Genomic DNA, 18,969 nt, shown 5'->3' on the forward strand with positions numbered 1-18,969 from the left:
CCACCGCTAAGCAGGGAGCATGATGTGGGGCTCGATCCCAGGACCCTGAGATCATGACTGGGGTTCAAGGCAGACGCTTCACTGACTGAGCCGCCCAGGCACCCCTGTTCATACATTTTAACCAAGGGATTCCCTGCTATGAATCTACCCTAAAAATACCACGGATGTGCACAAACATGTAGGTACAGGGCTGTCCATCCCATGGGTGTTTCTAATAACAAGGAAGCTGGAAGCAACAATTGTTTGGATTGTTTGATAACTGTTGTCCTAAATGTGCAGTAAAAGATTAAGGAGACACGGGGTGCCTGGGTGGCTCAGTGGATTAAGCCGCTGCCTTCGGCTCAGGTCATGATCTCAGGGTCCTGGGATCGAGCCCCTCATCGGGCTCTCTGCTCCGCAGGGAGCCTGCTTCCTCCTCTCTCTCTGCCTGCCTCTCTGCCTACTTGTGATCTCTCTCTCTGTCAAATAAATAAATAAATAAATCTTTAAAAAAAAAAAAAAGATTAAGGAGACAGATATATTTAAATGAAATGGCAAGAAATATGGGGCGCCTGTGTGGCTCAGTGGGTTAAGCCTCTACCTTCAGCTCAGGTCATGATCTCAAAGTCCTGGGATCGAGCCCCACATCTGGCTTTCTGCTCAGCAGGGAGCCTGCTTCTCCCTCTCTCTCTGCCTGCCTCTCTGCGTACTTGTGATCTCTCTCTCTGTGTGTCAAATAAATAAATAAAAAACCTTTAAAAAAAATAAATAAATGAAATGGCAAGAAATAAATACAGATTACATAAATATAGAATAAAATGCTGATAGAATGGATTATCTTTGGATAATCGCTGATACTAAAGATGAATTTTTCATTGTGTACGCTTTAATTTCAAAACTCTCCTTAAAAAATATGTGCTTGCTTCTAACCAGAGGGGGAAGACAATGACAGATCAAACATGAAGGTGCTAGCTTGTAAAATCCTTTCCCAGATTTGCTCTCTTAGGACGCTTCCCTTGAGCATGGGGGCACTCAACTCAGACTAGCTTAAGCAGAAAAAAGTGGGGGGGGGGTGGCAAAGGCCTTCACTGGTTCCTGGAGCTGTGCCCTGTGGGCACAGATGGGTCCCCCAGGCTTCTTCCCAGCCAGGGCTTGGCAGGCGGGGGCCCTCCACCCCGTGGTGACCAGGCAGGGACCGGGCAGACAAGTGCACCACTGCCCCCATGTCCACACTGGTAACAGAAGGTCTGAAAAGTTTTCGAATATAAGCAGGTGGTAGGAATACAGGTGATTTCTATTTTCTTTAAACCTGCCTGCATTGCTCTGGGTGAGCATGTATTAGTTTTCCACAATTCCTGACAGATTTACTGAGCGGGTAGCACATACCGGATGTTCTACTAAACACTTGACGAAGGCCTTGGGTCTTTGTCCCCACCTCCTGCTGTCTTCAAACCGAGAAGAGGCCCCCATCAGAAGAGAAGCCATCCCTAAAATAAAGGCCCAAGCCCCAAGGTCACTCTTCCCTCTCCCCACCCGGGTATAGAGCAAGCTGAGGATCAACTTCTGTTGGTCTCGAAGGGCACGACCCGGGGTGCTTCCCTGCAGAGCCTGGCCCCAGCACTGCCGCCCTCCAGACAGCCTGGAGCACGTGTGCAGATGACACTGGCACTCCCGGAAGCGCCATCTGGGTTCACGTGGCTGGGGACTTGCGGCTGCAGGACAGCAACACTGAACCCAGGCACGTGGCTGACCCTGGCTCACTCTCCGGCACACAGCAGTATGGCAGGGTCTCCAATCCAGGCCAAGTCCTTGCTGTTTAGTAAAAGTTGCAGAGGCCTGGCTTCTCACCCCACCCCTGCTGCAGGCCTTATACACACAGATCCAGGAGAAGCTCGTGTTCTGCACCTCGGGGCCACCTTCCCGCAGAATCTACAGACCCTCCCCGCCCCCCAGTCTTTACAAGGCCTGTAGGTGCCAACACCCCTCCCTAGGCAACAGAGCCCACATTCCCACCACAGGGAAGGGGCTCCACCTTCCTCTTCTGGCAGCTCTGGCTGAGGGAAAGAGTTACTGAATCCGGAACCCCGGCATCCCTTAGCCTGTGTGGGAAGCGAGCTTCTCAACTGCTAAGCACCCACCAGGGCCGGAGGGGTTTCCTCACCCCCAGCCCAAGCACAGGGGGCTCCCAGCCCCATCTTCCCCTGTGCTTCAGGCCGGGAGGCGGCACACAGACCCCCCAGGCTACCAACAGCCAAGCCCTGGCCCGGGGTCCTAAACACACCCTCTCTCAGCCTGTGCCCAGGAGTGCCACAAAGATATACACACACAAACATGCACACCTCACCCACAAGAATCTCGGTGAGTGAGCAGATGTCAGTGTGGATGCAAATGGGCCAAGACCTTCTGGGGAAAGCAGGACCCTTCCTGCCTCCTACCACGCTGGGTACTGGAAGACACTCTAGGGGGAGGAACAGGACCCTTGGCCCTGGACATTGTTAGGCTGATGCGCCAGCCTACTCCTCCCCACCTCTGTGGGCACACGTGGGACTTGAGCCTCCGTCACTCGATGTCCACACTGGGGGCTTCTGGGCACCGGGGCAGTCCTCAAGTGCCCTTCCCTACAGCCCAGCTCTGGTGCCAACATGACTCAGGTATGAACACAGAAATCTGCAGACGCACGTGGCCCGTGTTAGGCTGTGACACGTATTTATTGCGGCTCTGGACAGGGTGGAACGCTGAGCGTGGGCTCCTCGGCACGGGGTCGGGCTCTGCGGCTGTGATCACAGACTGGTGGGCAGCTCTTCCTTCTCGCTGGGGCCACTGCTAATGCAGCCCTGCAACACGGCAGAGTGCGGGGTCAGTCACTCAGCCAACGTGCGCCCGCTCTGCTCCCCAGCAGTGGATATGAGAGGTGACAGCCACGGGGCGGGGGCACTGACACTAAAGCTGACTTCCACGCTTCCTCTCATGCCCCCCACGGTTTGGAGGATGCTCAGCTCACATGCACACCCCCCCACACACACAGTGTCTCAGATTTGCTTTCTCTGCTGCACACTCAACGCAATTACAGGACTTGAGCTGAGTGCTGCAGGGGAACGAGGGCAGTGGTGTCACCTGGCTCAGCTGGCAGCATGCCATCCACAGCTGCGGAGTCCCCATCCTGTGCCCCCCCGCACAGGTCGGGCCTGCGCAGAGCATGTCCGGGCAGGACTTCCTGAGCACGGGGAGCCCGGCTGCCAGGAAAACCCAGGCGCGAACCCACACCTGATCCCTGTTCTCCGAGGAAGTGTGGTCCTGGTGGACGCACCCTCACAGACCTTCCCTGCCTAAGGCTTGCTTTTCATACTGAAGAAAGATGGACTGAACGTTAGTGGACAACCACAGGGTACGAAACAGGGAGAGACAGTTCATTAGGAACAACATCCTAAGCCTCCTGCTTCCACATCCCGTGTGAGAGCAGGCCTGCGAGGGGGCAGCGGCCAAGTCGGAGCGGGAGGGCGGCGATCGACATGACCCAGTTGCTCGTCAGTTTACACAACCCCCAGAGCTGTTTGTCCTTTGCGCGTCAGAACAGGGTCTTCATACGGACAACAAACGACATAGTGAGGATTTTCCTGGTGGGGCTCAAATCGCACCATAAGGTGAGAGCTCTTAAATTATGTGAAATGTCTTAATAAGAAAGCTGAGAAAAGAAAGTTTTTACCTTGGTGAAATATTTCTCTTCTTTGAACACCTCCCATTAAAAAACCCCCGACATAACAGAATGCTTGTTACCCTTATCCCTCTCCTGAGGAGTCTGTAGAAGAAGCTTCTCTTCGTTTTGGAAACCGGGTATCGCCTTTTTTCTTTTACATTAAACACCATATTTTCTTCAGGCTCCACATCATTGATGTCCTTAAAACAACCCGATTCGATCATCTGTGTTCATGTAAGAGGAGAACAGAGAAGGAGAGAGACACCACATGGTCAGTCCGCCACGTTCCGCCCTACACCCAGCTCAGGACATGGGGAACGCAGCCTCCTCCTCCTCCCTCCCAGTGCACCCCAGAGCTGGTAAGAGACGGGTGCCGGCCAGTCCCACTTTGAAAGTTGGACCCAGGATGGCGAACTTTCCCTCTCCTGCGCAGGGACTGGGACAGGACCGACACACATGTGTGCACACACGCGTGCACACACATGCACGTGGGCATGCACAACTCTCCGGGCGCCATACCCAGGATAAACCGGCAGTACCTCGTTCTGCCAGGGGATGGAGACACAGCCCGTAGCAAACTGACTGTAGAACGTGTCGTCAGCGGTGTCCAGGTAGACGCCTCTCACCGTGGAGAACTGCTCGATATCCACAACGTCCTTACAGTAAATGGCCTGCGGCTGTGCACCAACAATGAAGAGGCATTGGCCTCCGGGATTACTGGAGTCCTTCTCTGTCTCCTTAGACTAAGAACGCCACGGGTGTGAAATGGACTCATTCACGCTGTTTGAAACCTTTCCCTCGCTCTCAGGAGCTCTCCTGGGTCATAGACCCTGTGCACACCCTCTGGCCACAACCCTCCCGAGGCCCTCACCCTTCCCTCTCCTGCAGTGGAGAATGCATGACAGGCGGGGGAGGGGAGAAGGGCCATTGGACCCATGGCCTCCTTCACATGACATGCCCCACGCAAAGTCTAAGTGGAAAAGGGCAGGTCCCGCTTCTTGACCTCCTATCGGAGTTCATCTAGTGGCCTCCAGACGCCCTCCTCTGGGACAGGAGTCCCGGCCTGCAGCACCCACCATGGTCCTGTGGCCCTCAGGGGCAAGCCAAAGGGTGTGTCCGAGCCTGGGCCACGGCCCCCTCTGTGCAGCCTCCCGCGCTCCTGGAAATCAGGAACAAAAAACACAGGAGTCCAGCTACCAGCCCAACCATGATCGTGCAAGAGGCACCCGGCAGTTCTGAGAAATGCCCTGCCTGCCTGCTGGAACCTGCCCGGTCCAAGAGGGGACATTCCGTAGGCCACCCGTCGGCACATCTCTGAGCAGCTGCTACCCGTTCAGTCCCCACACAGCGGGGCCATGGAAGCAAGTGGGGACCCTACTCAGGAGACAGTCCAGGGGAATGCTGGTGAGGACTGCACCCAGGCTGAAGGCTAAGAACCTCGTCCTGCCCCCCACCTTGGACAAGAATGCCTGACCCATGACCTCGGGACTTCCCTGTCTGCAGGCCCCCACGGTTCCTCTGGTTACATTCAACAGAATACCCAGAATGTCAGCCCCAGGGCGGTGACCTGGAAGGCCCTGCTCCAGGCCTCTGAGCACAGCAAGGGGAGTCATTACCACTCCCTGGGGAAGACTGCCTTCCCTGCTCCTCTCAGACCCCAGCAACCCTGTCAAGTCCCTGGGGTGAAGCATCCCCATCCAGGGGTTCACTCTGTGTGTCCTTTGTTCGTGGCCTGTGTCTGCAGGCTGGAGCGAGCGTCACAGCAGCAAGACCATGCTTTCTTGTGCCCCCTGGGGTCCTCACACCTTGATCTGTACCTAGGAGGTGGTAGGCACTCAGTAAACATGTCATGTGTGAACTGATTCAAAGGAAGGCAGTACTACCACAACACACTGGAATCTAAACATAGTCAGGCCCGACTTGTACAACTAAGGATGTTTTTATCGTACACTTCAGTTCCATCATCTCCTGCAGAATTATCTCCACACCTCTGGAATGTGCCGGTAGTGTGTTAAGGAGAGAGTCCAGACTGCTGTCTGTGCATTTCTGCCTTGCTCAACAGGAATTTCCTGCCTGCAGGTATTCCCACTGAGCACTGACCCAGGCGGGGCCCTGTGCTGAGCACATGGACACCGCCCTTGAGTTGGCCCCACAGCAGGCTCACAGGAGGCTCAGTGACCCCCAGGACTCCCTGTGGACAGCGTGGAGCCCGGACCTTGGAGGCATGGAGAGGGGAAGGGCTTCCCAGACTAAAGAGGTAGGAATGGTGGTGAGGACACAAGATATGGGATTCTGTCACACAGAAGGCCTCCAGGGCCCGGCAAGGAGGATGTGCGGTGGTGCCGGGGCTCTGAGCACGGCAGAGCCAGGATCGGCTGCCAGAAAGGCCTGGGGGGACCTGTGAGGACGGTGTGATGAGTGGCTGGGGGCTGGGAGGGAGCACCCAAGCAAAAGCACAGCCGGGCGGCACCCGCGGTTCTCTACCTGCTGGAAAATCACAGGCTTCCGTGGACTCATTTTCTTGGACACCCTGCTCCTGTCTGAGCAACATACTTACATCAGGACAGAATGGCGGCTCTAACATATTTGCTTCCAGCCTCTTGAAGTTAATTTCCTTAAACATAGGGTGAGCCTTCACTTCCACTGCTCCTGCCTTGCTGCCCAGCCGTTGTTTGGGATTCTTGGTGAGTAACTGCGCAAGAGGCAGAAATGGAGTCAATTTAGGCTCCTAGGATAGGAGAGAGAACTCAGAAAGTCTCCATAATAATAAGCAAAGAATCAGGGGTAGCAAAGAGTGTCTCTCTCTAAACAAAGTTACTCAGATTTCTCTCTTTTATTTTAATATTTATTTATTTATTTATTTATTTGAGAGAGAGAGAGTTCGAGCACAAGCAGGGAGAGTGGGAGAAGAAGGCTCCCCACTGAGCAGGGACCCCAATGCAGGACTCGATCCCAGGACCCGGGGATCATGACCTGAGCTGAAGGCAGATGCTCAACCCACTGAACCACCCAGGTGCCCCAAAGTTACTCAAATTTCAAAAATTCAACCAAACCTCCTTAATTCAGATTTCACAAATTTAGAATATATGAGGTTTCAAAAAGGAGTGGAAACTAATATAATAGCCTTTGAGCTACCAATAAATAAAGGTCAACTAGGTAAATCCCTTAAGGCAAAAGTTCCAGCCATGTAAAAATGAGGGGGCTCTTTAAAAAGAAATACTAACTGTCAAGAACTTCACAGATACCATTTTATTTTATTTTTTAAAGATTTTATTTATTTGAGAGAGAGAGAAAGAGCACAAGGTCGGGGAGGATCAGAGGGAGAAGCAGACTCCCTGCTGAGCAGGGACCCTGAGGTTGGACTCGATCCTGAGACTCTGGGATCATGACCTGAGCTGAAGGCAGATGCTTAATCAACTGAGCCACCCAGGTGCCCTCACAGATACCACTTTAATGCTAAGTTTTGTTTACAATTAGAAGCTATTTTAATCTACTCCTCAAGTAGATCTCTAAGGAGCTGAGATGAGACAAAAATGGCAAATCAAGTTTTAGAAATTATATATTCTTAAAATGAACAGACAGAATCTCTTTCAAAAGTATTCCTTACTCATACCTTCATAAGTTTCACCAAATAGGCCCTCGTCCACAGTTATCATCAGTCCAAGGGGTTTGGCTGTGCCCAAAGCAATACAGGACAGGTGTGGCCCGGAAGCCACCTTACCTCAGCAAGGAGCTTTTAGCACAACATAGGCCAGTCCATGCTGTTGCTTTACTGTGCGGAGCCCAACAGCTGTGTGAGGGACCCGCCAAGCCTAAGTATCTGGCCACTCAGAGAGAAGTCTGCCCACCCTGGCCTTGCCTCACGGCCCGCACCCACCGCTCTTCTGTAGAGAAACCAAAGTCGCAGGCACAGGGCTGAGCACATTCTGCATGTGGCACGTGTGCACGGGCCTGCATGCACCTGCAGCCTTTGCTGGGTGGACTCTGGATGCAGCACACACCCTCCCCTTCTCACCTCCTTGACGGTACACATACCATGCCCTCTGTCTAGAATACCCTTCGCCTGGCTGTGACGCCATCACCTGGGTGAGTGCTCAGGGCCAGTCCCTCCTGCAGGACCCAAGCCTCCAGAGGCAGGGCCATAGGACTCCCACTAGCTGCTGTAGCCCCCGCCCCTCACCAGGCAAGGGCTCGACAAGATTCGCTCAGTGGGGTCTTCTTGGCATGCTTTGCTCATTAAAAATAGAGCTGAGAATTCCATGTGATGCCAAACACAATCCCACCGTCTCAGGGGCTCTAGGACTCCATCATCAACCCTGCTGCTAACACACCCCTTTGGAAGGCCTTGGACTTGTGATCAGAACGCCTGGGTTCAAGTTGGCCCATTGACACTCCATTATGGGATGTCACAGAAATCACATTCTAAGGGTGCCTGGGTGAGTCGGTTAAGCCGCTAACTCTTGATTTCAGCTCAGGTCATGATCTCAGGGCTGGGGGCTCCGTGCTCGGTGGGGAGTCTGCTTCTCCCTCTTCCTCTGCCCCTCCCCACACTCATGCACACCCATACTCTTTCTCTCTCTAAAATAAATAAAATCTTTTCTAAAAAATCACATTCTTAATTTTCCAACTGTGAGGCTAAGAAAACCCCTTAGAAGTCCACTCTGAAGGTCAGATGAGATAACCTATCAAAGAGCTTTCCAAACTACAGACAGGTGCCCACACGTCAGGTGCCGCTCTGGCCGCCTGTTTGGGACCATGTAAAGAGCCAGCCAGTCATACCCGCTCCTGCATCAGCCCTTCCAGCGAGCCTGTGAGGATGAGGCTATCACCATGCACACGTCAGACAAGAAACTAGAGGCTGGACAGGGAAGTCGGGCACGGGGAGCTGAGATGTGGCCCCTGAGCTCCGACGTCCAGCCCTGCTTCTCACTCAGGCACTGCCTGCCTTCCCTAGCACCCTAACCAGAACACAGCATCTCCCCATCCTGAAAACCCTTGAGCCCTTGTTTCTCTCTAGTTAATGACATCCCTCAAATTCTGCTTTTTCACTACAGTTATTTTTCATGTTTGTTCTAGGCCTGCCATTGAACTGTGAGCTCCTTGGGGGGCAGGCTTTACTTCCAACTTCTATCTTCCTATAGCCCTTATCAGAGTATCCAGCAGGTGGCCAGCATGTGGTCGAATAGCAGCGTGGCCCGAATGCTGTTAACCTTGGAGAAGCTGGCTAAGCACCACCAGCTCCACGCAGAATGAGCAGGCAGGAGGGAAGTCCAGCCTAGTCCCCCGGCTTGTGACAGGCCACTAACACTCATCACTCCACATTTGGCACCAACAGGGAAGGGGAAACAAAATCTTTATCTCCAGCCATCAACAACTCACCTAAGTTACTGACGTTTTCAGTAATGGGTACAGCAGCTACAGGTTCCAGCAGGCACCCACTTGGGGACCTGTGGCCTGCCTCTCCATGGCCTCCGTCCCCACCACTCCCTTCACTCTCCCCCTTGACTCTTGATGACCAGTCAGCCCTGCTTTCCTCTCCGTGCGCTCCCAACTCTCCAACTCTGGCGAGAGGGGCCATGGCTCCAACAAGAAGTGCTTACACCTTTGCCTCCAGCCTCCTGACTCTGTCCTGAGACCCTCTTCCACATCCTCCCATAACCCACCATGATTCTGGCCCCCATCGTTCAACCACTGCTCTGCCTTCCCCCAGCCCCACAGCCTCCATCCTCTTCTCCCCGCTGTGACACGCAGCCTCATGGGGCCCTTAATGCATCCAGGAAAATGGGAGACATGTGATGGCCCATCAAGATGGGGTGTCTATCATGACCACGAACCCTGGCAGCCAGTTAAAGAGGAAGAAACAAAGAAACATTGGCAGAAGGAAAAACCTCACTCTTCCTAAGAAACAAGGTTCTGTTTGATCTTCAGTTTCACAGGAAATGAGTGAATTGGCACCACTCTTCCCTCTCAGGAGGATCTTTTGAGAAATCAAATAAGGTACTTCTCCACTTTGCTTCCATTGGTTGGAAGCCCGATCATGTCATTTCCCAGTGAGGACCAGTGCAGAGACTGTTAGTGGAAACAACCCCATAAGCTAGGGGTTCCACGCTGACCTCCCCAGAGCCCGACCCACCATCTTGCAGAAGGACTTGGCATCCTCTGAAAACTTCTCCGAATACTGCTCGGTGTCCTTCCTCACTCTTCGGTCCACCTCCTCTCGCTTGACTTTCTCTTTGAATTTTCTGAATGGAGAATGTCCCTCAATCATTTCATACATCAGACAGCCAAGTCCCCACCAATCAGGACTAAATGTATAGTGTTCATTATTGATAACTTCAGGAGCTACATAACAAATACAGGGAAATTTAAATTAAATTTTGGTTTTAAATTTTCTCGTAATTAATTCCAAATAACACATTATAAAGTTAATGTTTGTTACAACCCTAGAAATGTGTTAAGGGGCAGAAGACAGACACAGAAGGCCCAAGAGTGTGAGATCCTATTTACATGAAGCAGGCAGAAGAGACAGTCCGTGGAGACAGAAAGAGGGCGAGCAGCCACAGGCCCAGGGCTGGAGGGGTGCTCATGGGCCCGGGGTCTCTTTCTGGGGGTCGTGGTTGCACAGCTCCGTGCGTATGCTGATATCCACTCACGGGTACACTTCAGAGTGGTGGATTTTAGAGCATGTCACTTATAGTCAACAAAAGGGTCACAGGAAACAGTCTGTGCTATCCCCAGGGCACGAAATGAGCAGGCACAGAGCCACACCCACGAGTACCCCAAGGGCACCGACCCCTGCAACAGGTGGGGCAGGGATATGACTGACTGCAGTACTCTGCAGAGGCCCTCGGTGTCCCTCATGTCAGAGGCCATGCCTGGTCAGGCTAGCACTGCCAGGTGGGGAGCTCACCTCACACCATGGCCACCCAGTCACAGAGGCTTTGCAAGAACCAGGGAACCATGGCTGCAGAAGGACCTGGAGAGACCGGTGAGCCCCGGACGGTGGCAGCAGCAGAGCGAGGGCCCCATCCTGCCCTGATTCTGCCCTCACTCAGCTGCATGACCTCTGCCGGCCTCACCCCGGTCTCTGTAAGACAGGAGGGCAGACAGGAGGACTCCCCAGGAGTCCCAGCTCTGGCCGGGTACAAACTTCCAACACCCATGCTCCTTCCAAGGGGCTTAGAACTTCCCTGTGCTGTGAGGACGTGGGCACCCCAAGACAAAGCACAAGTATCCAGAAGCAGCCGTTCACATACCCATGTAGCCGACAGTTCCCACTCTTCCTCGGATGGTCTCCCCTTCCGGGATCTCCGCAGCCAAACCCAGGTCTGAGATCCGGATGTGCCCTGTGTGTGTTCAAGCATATTACAAACCACAGGGGCATGCTGACACATTCAGGACAATAAACAGTAGAGGAAAAAATCTTTAAAATTACATCTAACTTCTCCACAATTACTAAAATACTATGCAGAGCGTTCGGGTCCACTAACACAACAGGAAATCAGATTTATAGCTGGTCACTAATCAGGAAGCCCCTTAACCATGACAACGACTTGGTAAGATAGAAGCTTTGCGTTTATTATTTAATTTCCTATAACTACCAGAGCCATAAATAGAACTATGATGAATAGTACATGAACTACACAAGAGAAAATAAGCACTTTCTGTCAGAATACCAGTAGGCTTATATATAGGAACAGCAGATGAATAATAAGGAGCTTTTCTCTGAAGAATAAATCATCATAGTAAAATCATAAATAAAATCAAGGAAACTCACTGAAAGACTTCTGTTATGTTTTAATGCTTTTATATAGAAAGATTTAAATAGTTACTAAATTCAGCATGAAAATAACAAATTATAGAAAACTTTCTTTTGAGAGTCTGGAAAGATAAACCAGTCCTGGAGGTAGATGCCCTGCTCACCTTGTTGGCCATATGTCTCCAGCTGCTGACACCCTACCTACATATAGTAGGTGCTCAATAAATATTGAAGAAACAAATGAACCAACCAGTAAGTATATGCTCAACACTGAAAATCCACAACATGCCATTCAAGACACTGATTTTGCTTTAACACCGGCTGCATTATGCCTCGGACAGGAAAACTGACCTTGTCTTTTGCATGGCCGTACTGAGTCATGTTACTCCCAGCTGTGCGCCTGCACTGGGGGAGGCACAAGGCTAGAGCCCTGGGAGCGAAGTCTGGAACCACACGGCTTTGGGTTTGAGTCCCAGCTCTGCCATTGGTCAGTGTGTCTAAGTTTCCTGCTTTCATACAGGAAGATTTCCTCAATAAGTCAGATTTCCCATATGTTATGTTTGAGTACTGGCATGTTGTGAAATTTTAGGTATCCTTTCTTATTTTTCTTTTGAAAAGTGATTTTTTTTCCACTGAGAAATGAAAAGTAAAACTACCAACAAACTGACAAGAGAATCATTTTGAGATGCAGTCCGTGGCTGGGGTCCTGGGGAAGTAGGGGCTCGGGGTGTGCACGCAGACCAGCACCGAGTGAACCTATCCTTCAATCTCACACCCCTCCAGGGACACCTGCAAAAAAAGCAGGAAATGACATGCCCAGAGGGCCAGGCGTGGCCCCACCAAACTGGAAGAACAGAGGGCTGGAACAGCCCCCTACCGGGCAGTGTGGACCCACCAGTTCAAGCCAGTCCATCTACAGGGCAGCTGGAAGAAACAAGCAATATCTCCATTCAGTGTTGTAGATTAGTCTACGTTACATATTTTAAAAGCAGAGAAAAATACTGTAATGATGCAAATGTCATTAGGAGAAAAAAGTCACAAATGTGAAATGAAGAAATATAATAAGAATTAGAAATATCAATATGAATCCATGAAGAATATTTTCTTTCATTTTTTAAAAATTTTAAAAAGATTTTATTTATTTATTTGATGGATAGAGATCACAAGTAGGCAGAGAGGCAGGCAGGGCTGGGGAGGGGGCAGGGAAGCAGGTTCCCTGCTGAGCAGAGAGCCTGATGCAGGTCATCCCAGGACCCTAAGATCCTGACCTGAGCCGAAGGCAGAGGCTTAATCCACTGAGCCACCCAGGCACCCCAATATTTTCTTTTAAAAAGACAAGAACAGATGTGTCCTCTCCCAGAAAAGGCTGGGGAAGAATGATGAGCAGGGCAGCAATGGCACCTGGCTTCCCCCTGGGACTCCCCACACACCAGGCCCCTTGGAGACACGGCCGACTCCAGGTCTCTGTCATTGCACGTACAAGGTCATCTGGGAATATCTTCAATAAGAAACAATAGCAGAAAACAAGGAAATCATGAGAGGCTACTGGACATCCATTGGCCAAAGAAGGGACAAAGAACATCGTAAAGAATAATTACTCCAATGGATTAAACCCTATCAAATCGTTAAAATCCATACATTCATTAATGATACCAAAACAGAATAAAACAAAAACCTCCTTGATCATCTTGGAGAATGAAAGCGAACTAACACAATCTCCTGGAAAGCAGAAATAAAAGGAAGCCCTCACATATATCACCTGCTTTTCCTGAACCAACAGGTAAACAAAGAAAACTCTTTTTTACAGATGGGTCTCAACAATTACGTGCACCAGGGAGGGCAGAATTCGCATGCCCCAGTGAAATGTTGTATCTTGATACTGATCCTTCATCCATTAAGTGAAAAGCTGGTTGGAAATGGATAATGGAGAGATCAGGCTGAGCAAGGAATGAAACCAGTCATCACTCTGAACACCGTAAAAGGAGAGACGCTCAGTACTCACATGCCTCCTGATGTCACACAACAGGAAGGACACACCAAGTGTGCTCACCAGAAATCAAACCTGGGCTGATTCCAGCCTTCAAACAGAACCACCCGCTTACCGGAAGAATAGGGGAGGCAGGGAACATGTTAAATCCAGCCAAATCCACAAGCTGGGAACTTCTTTAGGGCAGATTTCTATGTTCTAGCCTGCCAGGGCTGCCATTACCAAAGCGCCAGAGCTGGGGGCTGAAAGGACAGATGTTTATTTGCCCACATCCCCAGACACTGGAAGGGTGGGCCTCTCTGCCCGGCGTGTAGACCACTGTTCTTGCCCCGTGTATTCACAGCCTCTTCCCTCTGTGCCCGCCTGCATCCCATCTCCTCCTCTTAGGAGAACACCAGTCATACGCAATTAGGACTCTCCCTAGTGACCTCATTCAGCTGTAATCACATCTTTAAAGACCTCCATTCCAAACACGGCTGATCCTTGAACACCACGGGTTTGCACTGCATGCGTGCACTTACACATGCTTTTTTTTTTTTTCAGTACAGAACAGCACTGTGAATGCATTTGCTTTGTTCTTCCTTGTGATTCTCTAACATCTTTTGTCTAGCTTATGTTATTGTAAGAATACTGTATATAATATACATAACATACAGAATATGTGTCAATCGACTGTTTAATGTCATCAGTAAGGCTTCTGGTCAACTGTAGGCTATAGTAGTTAAGTTTTGAGGAAGTTGAAAAGTTGTATGTGGGGGCACCTGGGTGACTCAGTTAAGCATCCATTTCTTGATTTCAGTTCAGGTCATGATCTCAGGATTGTGAGATCGAGCCTGGTGTCGGGATCTGCCCTCAGTGCAGTCTGCTTAAGACTCTCTCTCTCTCTCCATCTACACCTCCCCCATCTCCAGCTTCCTCTCTCTCTCTCTTAAAAAAAGGAAAAGTTATGCGGATTTTTGACTGCATGGGGAGTTGGTCCCTTTAATCCCCACATGGTTCAAAGGTCAGCTATACAGTCACATTCTGAGGTACTGGGGGTTAGGGCTTCATGACATGAATTCTAGAAACACACACTCTGACCCATAACACTGGTTTCACAAACAAATGACACAAAGAGGCAGGAAGGAGGAACCTATGAAAATTAAAACTCAACAAGATATCAACCAAATGGAATATGAACTTCATGCTACATTTAACACACAACTATAAAAACACTTACAAAATAATTAAGGAAGATTTAAAGCTGATGGGAGGGGCAGAGGGAGATGGAGAGAGAATCTTAAGCAGGGTCCACACTCAGCACAGAGTCTAATGCAGGGCTCAATCTCAGAACCCTGAGATCATGACCTAAGCCAAAATCAAGAGACGGACACTTAACCAACTGAGCCACACAGGTGCCCCAAAGAATTGTTAAATACTTCGGATGTGATAAAAGTATTGGGTTTATGTTTAAAAATAGTATCCTTATCTTTGATATATATTTTATAGATAGAAGAATATGATATATAGGATTTCCTTTAAAATCATTGTCAATAGGGGCACCTGGATGGCTCAGTGGGTTAAGCCGCTGCCTTCAGCTCAGGTCATGATCTCAGGGTCCTGGGATCGAGTCCTGCATCGGGCTCTCTGCTCAGCAGGGAGCCTGCTTCCTTCTCTCTCTCTCTGCCTGCCTCTCTGCCTACTTGTGATCTCTCTCTGTCAAATAAATAAATAAAATCTTTAAAAAAAAATCATTGTCAATAATAAAATGCTACTCATCTTTACAAAGATTCACTGCTCATCCTGCTTTTTAGGAATATACCTATTTCATAAAACTGAAGTCTCTTGTATCGAAAATATAGGCATGATAGTTTTCTTTTTGATCTCAACTACCAGTTAAATTTCACAAACCAAGTCCCACTTAATTTATGCTTTCAAAAAAAAAGGGCTGACATATTTAGGATAGACAAACAGTAAATGTACCTAAAAACCCAAAACAGATGATAATCAGCTTTTTTTTTTTAAAGATTTTTATTTCTTTTCGAGAGAGCGAGCATGCCCAGAGGGAGGAGGAGGGGGAGAGATGTAGACTATTTGCCGAGCAGAGAGCTAGACACAAGGCTCGATCCCAGGACACTGAGGTCATGACCCGAGCTGAAGATAGACACTTAACTAACTGAGCCACCCAGGTGACCCAACCAGCCTTTTTTTAATTTAAATTTTATTTTAATTCTGGTATAGTTAACATAGTGTTGTATTAATTTTGAGTGTACAATATAGTGATTCAACATTTCCATATAGTACTCAGGGCTCATCACAATAAGTGTCCTCTTCATTCCCTTCACCTGTTTCACTCATTCCCCCACCACCTCCCTCTGGTGACCTTCAGTTTTTTCTAGAGTTAAGAGTCTGTCTTTTGGTTTTTCTCGTTTTTTTTTCTTGGTTCATTTGTTTTGTTTCCTAAATTCCATGTATGAGTGAAATCATATGGTTTATTTGTTTTTCCTTGACTAACATTTCATTTAGCATTATACTCTCTAGGTCCATCCACGTTGTTGCAAACGGCAAGATTTCATTCTTTTTACAGCTGAATAATATTCCATCAAATATATATATATCACCTCTTCTTTATCCATTCATCAGTCAATGGACCCTTAGGCTGCCTCCATAGTCTGGCTATTGTAAATAATGGTGCAATAAACATAGGGGTGTATGTATTCCTTTGAACTTGTGCTCTCATATTCTTTGGGTAAGTACCCAATAGTGTGATTATTGGATCATATAGTATTTCTACTTTTAATTTTTTGAGGAACCTCCATACCATCTTCCACAGTGGTGACACCTGTTTACATTTCCACCAACAGTGCATGAGGGTTCCTTTTTCTCTGCATTCTCACCAACACTTGTTCTTTATTGTGTTTTTTATTTTAGCCATCTGACTGGTATGAGGTGGTATCTCACTGTGGTTTGGATTTGCATTTCCCTGATGATGAGGGATGTTGAGCATCTTTTCATGTGTCTGTTGGCCGTCTGGATGTCTTCTTTGGAGAAATGTCTGTTCATGGCTTCCGCCTATTTCTAATTGGACTATCTCTTGGGTATTGAGTTTTAGAAGTTCTTTATATATGTTGGATACTAACTCTTTATTGGATGTGTCATTTGCAAATATCTCCTATTTAGTTGTCTTTTTGTGTTTTTTGTTGTTGTTGCTGTCTTTTTGTTTTGTTGATTGTTTCCTTTGTTATGCAGAAGATTTTATTTTGATGTAATTCCAAAACTTAATTTCTGCTTTTTTTTCCCTTGCCTCGGGAGGCATATCTAAAAAAAACAAAAAATACATTGTTATGGCCAATATCAGAGAAGTTACTGCCTGTGTTCTCTTCTAGGACTTTTATGGTTTCAGGTCTCATATTTAGGTCCTTAATCCATTTTGAGTTTATTTTTGTGTGTGGTGTAAGAAAGTGGTCCAGTTTTCCCAACACTATTTATTGAAGAGACCACTGCATATTCTTTCTCATTGCATGTTCTTGCCTCCTTTGTTGAAGATTAATTATTGAAGATTAACTAAATAAACCCATAAGTATGTGTTTATTTCTGGGTTTTCTATTCTATTCTATTGATTTGTATGTCTTTTTTCTGCACCAGTACCATGCTGTTTTGATCACTACAGATTTATAACTTATCTTGAAATCTGGAATTGTGATACCTCCAGCTTTGTTTTTATTTTTCAAGATGCTTTGACTATTTGGGTCTTTGTGGTTTCATACAAATTTTTTACTTGTTCTAGTTCTGTGAAAAATGCCGTTGATATTTTGATAGGGAATGCATTAAATCTGTAGATTGCTTGGAGGTAGTTTAGACATTTTAACAACATCTGTTCTTCTAATCCATGAGCATGTAATATCTTTCCATCTGTTTGTATCATCTTCAATTTCTTTCCTCAATGTTTTAAAATTTTCAGAGTACAGGCTTTTTACCTCTCTAGTTGAGCTTATTCCTAGGTATGTTATTATTTTTGGCATAATTACAAACAGAATTATTTTCTTAGTTTTTATTTCTGCTGCTTCATTATTGGTATATAGAAATGCAACAGATTTCTATACACTGATTTTGTATACTGCAACCTTACTGAATTCATTTATCAGCTCTAGCAGTTTTTTTGGCAGAGTCCTTAAGGTTTTCTATATATAGCATAACGTCATCTGCAAATACGGAAAGTTTTACTTCCTCCTTACCAATTTAGATGCCTTTCATTCCTTTTTCTTGTCTGACTGCTGTGGCAGTCAGTCCAGTACTATGCTGAATAAAAGTGGTGAGAGTAATCCCTGTCTTGTTCCTGACCTTCAGGGAAAAGCTCTCAATTTTTCCCCACTGAGGATGATATTAGCTGTGGGCTTTTCATATATGGCCTTTATTATGTTGAGTATGTTTATTATGTTGAGTATGTTGAGTATGTTTAGTATGTTCCTTCTCAATCTACTTTGTTGAGGGTTTTTATCATGAATGGATGTTGTGCTTTGTCAAATGCTTTTTCTGCATCTATTGAAATGATCATGTGGATTTATCCTTTTTCTTATTGATGTGATATGTTACGTTGATTGATTTGCGAATACTGGACCACCCTTGCATCCCAGGAATAAATCACACTTGATTGTTGTGAATGATTTTTTTAATGTATTCTTGCATTCGGTTTGCTAGTATTTTGTTGAGGATTTTTGTATCTATGTTCATCAGAGATATTGGCCTGTAGTTCTCTCTCTCTCTTTTTTTAAAGATTTTATTTATTTATTTGACAGAGATCACAAGTAGACAGAGAGGCAGGCAGAGAGAGATAGACAGAGGAGGAAGCAGGCTCCCCGCAGAGCAGAGAGCCTGATGTGGGGCTCGATCCCAGGACCCTGAGCCAAAGGCAGAGGCTTTAACCCACTGAGCCACCCAGGCGCCCCAGGCCTATAGTTCTCTTGATAATCATCTTTTTTAAACCTAATTTCACCACAAATGTCAGGTTATGCTTTACAGTCAAAAACAGAAACCCCAACAAGCTGCGAAGATGGGAAAGGAGAGAGATGTTCCTATGTTCTATGGTTTCTGCTGGAAATTAGTTCTTGGGAATTTTAAGTGCAGGATACTAAAAAACCTACAATCAATTGCATTTATAAGTCACAAAATATAGCTAGAATTACACTTTTAAAATTAAAAGAGTAGGAAAACAAAAAGAAAAGATTGAAAGTCTCCTGAAATCAAAAAAACAAAACAAAGTTCTGTCATTCCTTTCCACTCTTAACAAGAATGTGACCAGGTCCACAGTATCTAAAGAATAAGTAACAGTAAGCATCAAAGAAATGACACTTGGCACCTGCTTTGGGACAAGGTGGCCAAGGTCATGGTGGCCCATACCATTACTGAACACAGGTGCACATAAGTTATACTTTAAGGGCATCTGTGAGCCACGGCAGTTCCTGGATCCACTTCACTGAGACCCTGTGAGAAGAACCAACCAGAGGGGAGCTGCAAGGGACACAAGTGTTTTCCCAGGACCATTTACAAACCCTGCTCAAACCAGAGGCTGTT

The 18,969-nt window shown here is 47.7% G+C and overlaps 1 protein-coding gene across 4 annotated transcripts in view; it reads right to left on the bottom strand.

Moving 5' to 3' along the window:
* Positions 1–771: 771 nt before the first annotated feature.
* The window catches only part of GRK4 (G protein-coupled receptor kinase 4), a 100,798-nt gene continuing 82,600 nt past the window's right edge, over positions 772–18,969 (bottom strand). For all 4 annotated transcript variants that reach the window (XM_045993415.1, XM_045993425.1, XM_045993446.1 and 1 more), the window contains 6 exons: positions 10,930–11,019; positions 9,807–10,015; positions 6,231–6,365; positions 4,213–4,350; positions 3,754–3,897; positions 772–2,813 (listed from right to left, as the gene is read on the bottom strand). In XM_045993415.1, the coding sequence (XP_045849371.1) occupies positions 2,760–2,813; positions 3,754–3,897; positions 4,213–4,350; positions 6,231–6,365; positions 9,807–10,015; positions 10,930–11,019 (770 nt within the window). In that variant the 3' untranslated portion in view covers positions 772–2,759. The remainder of the gene's footprint in view (positions 2,814–3,753; positions 3,898–4,212; positions 4,351–6,230; positions 6,366–9,806; positions 10,016–10,929; positions 11,020–18,969) is intronic.

Source organism: Meles meles, chromosome 2 (genome assembly GCF_922984935.1).
Source record: "Meles meles chromosome 2, mMelMel3.1 paternal haplotype, whole genome shotgun sequence".
Taxonomy (NCBI): domain Eukaryota; kingdom Metazoa; phylum Chordata; class Mammalia; order Carnivora; family Mustelidae; genus Meles; species Meles meles.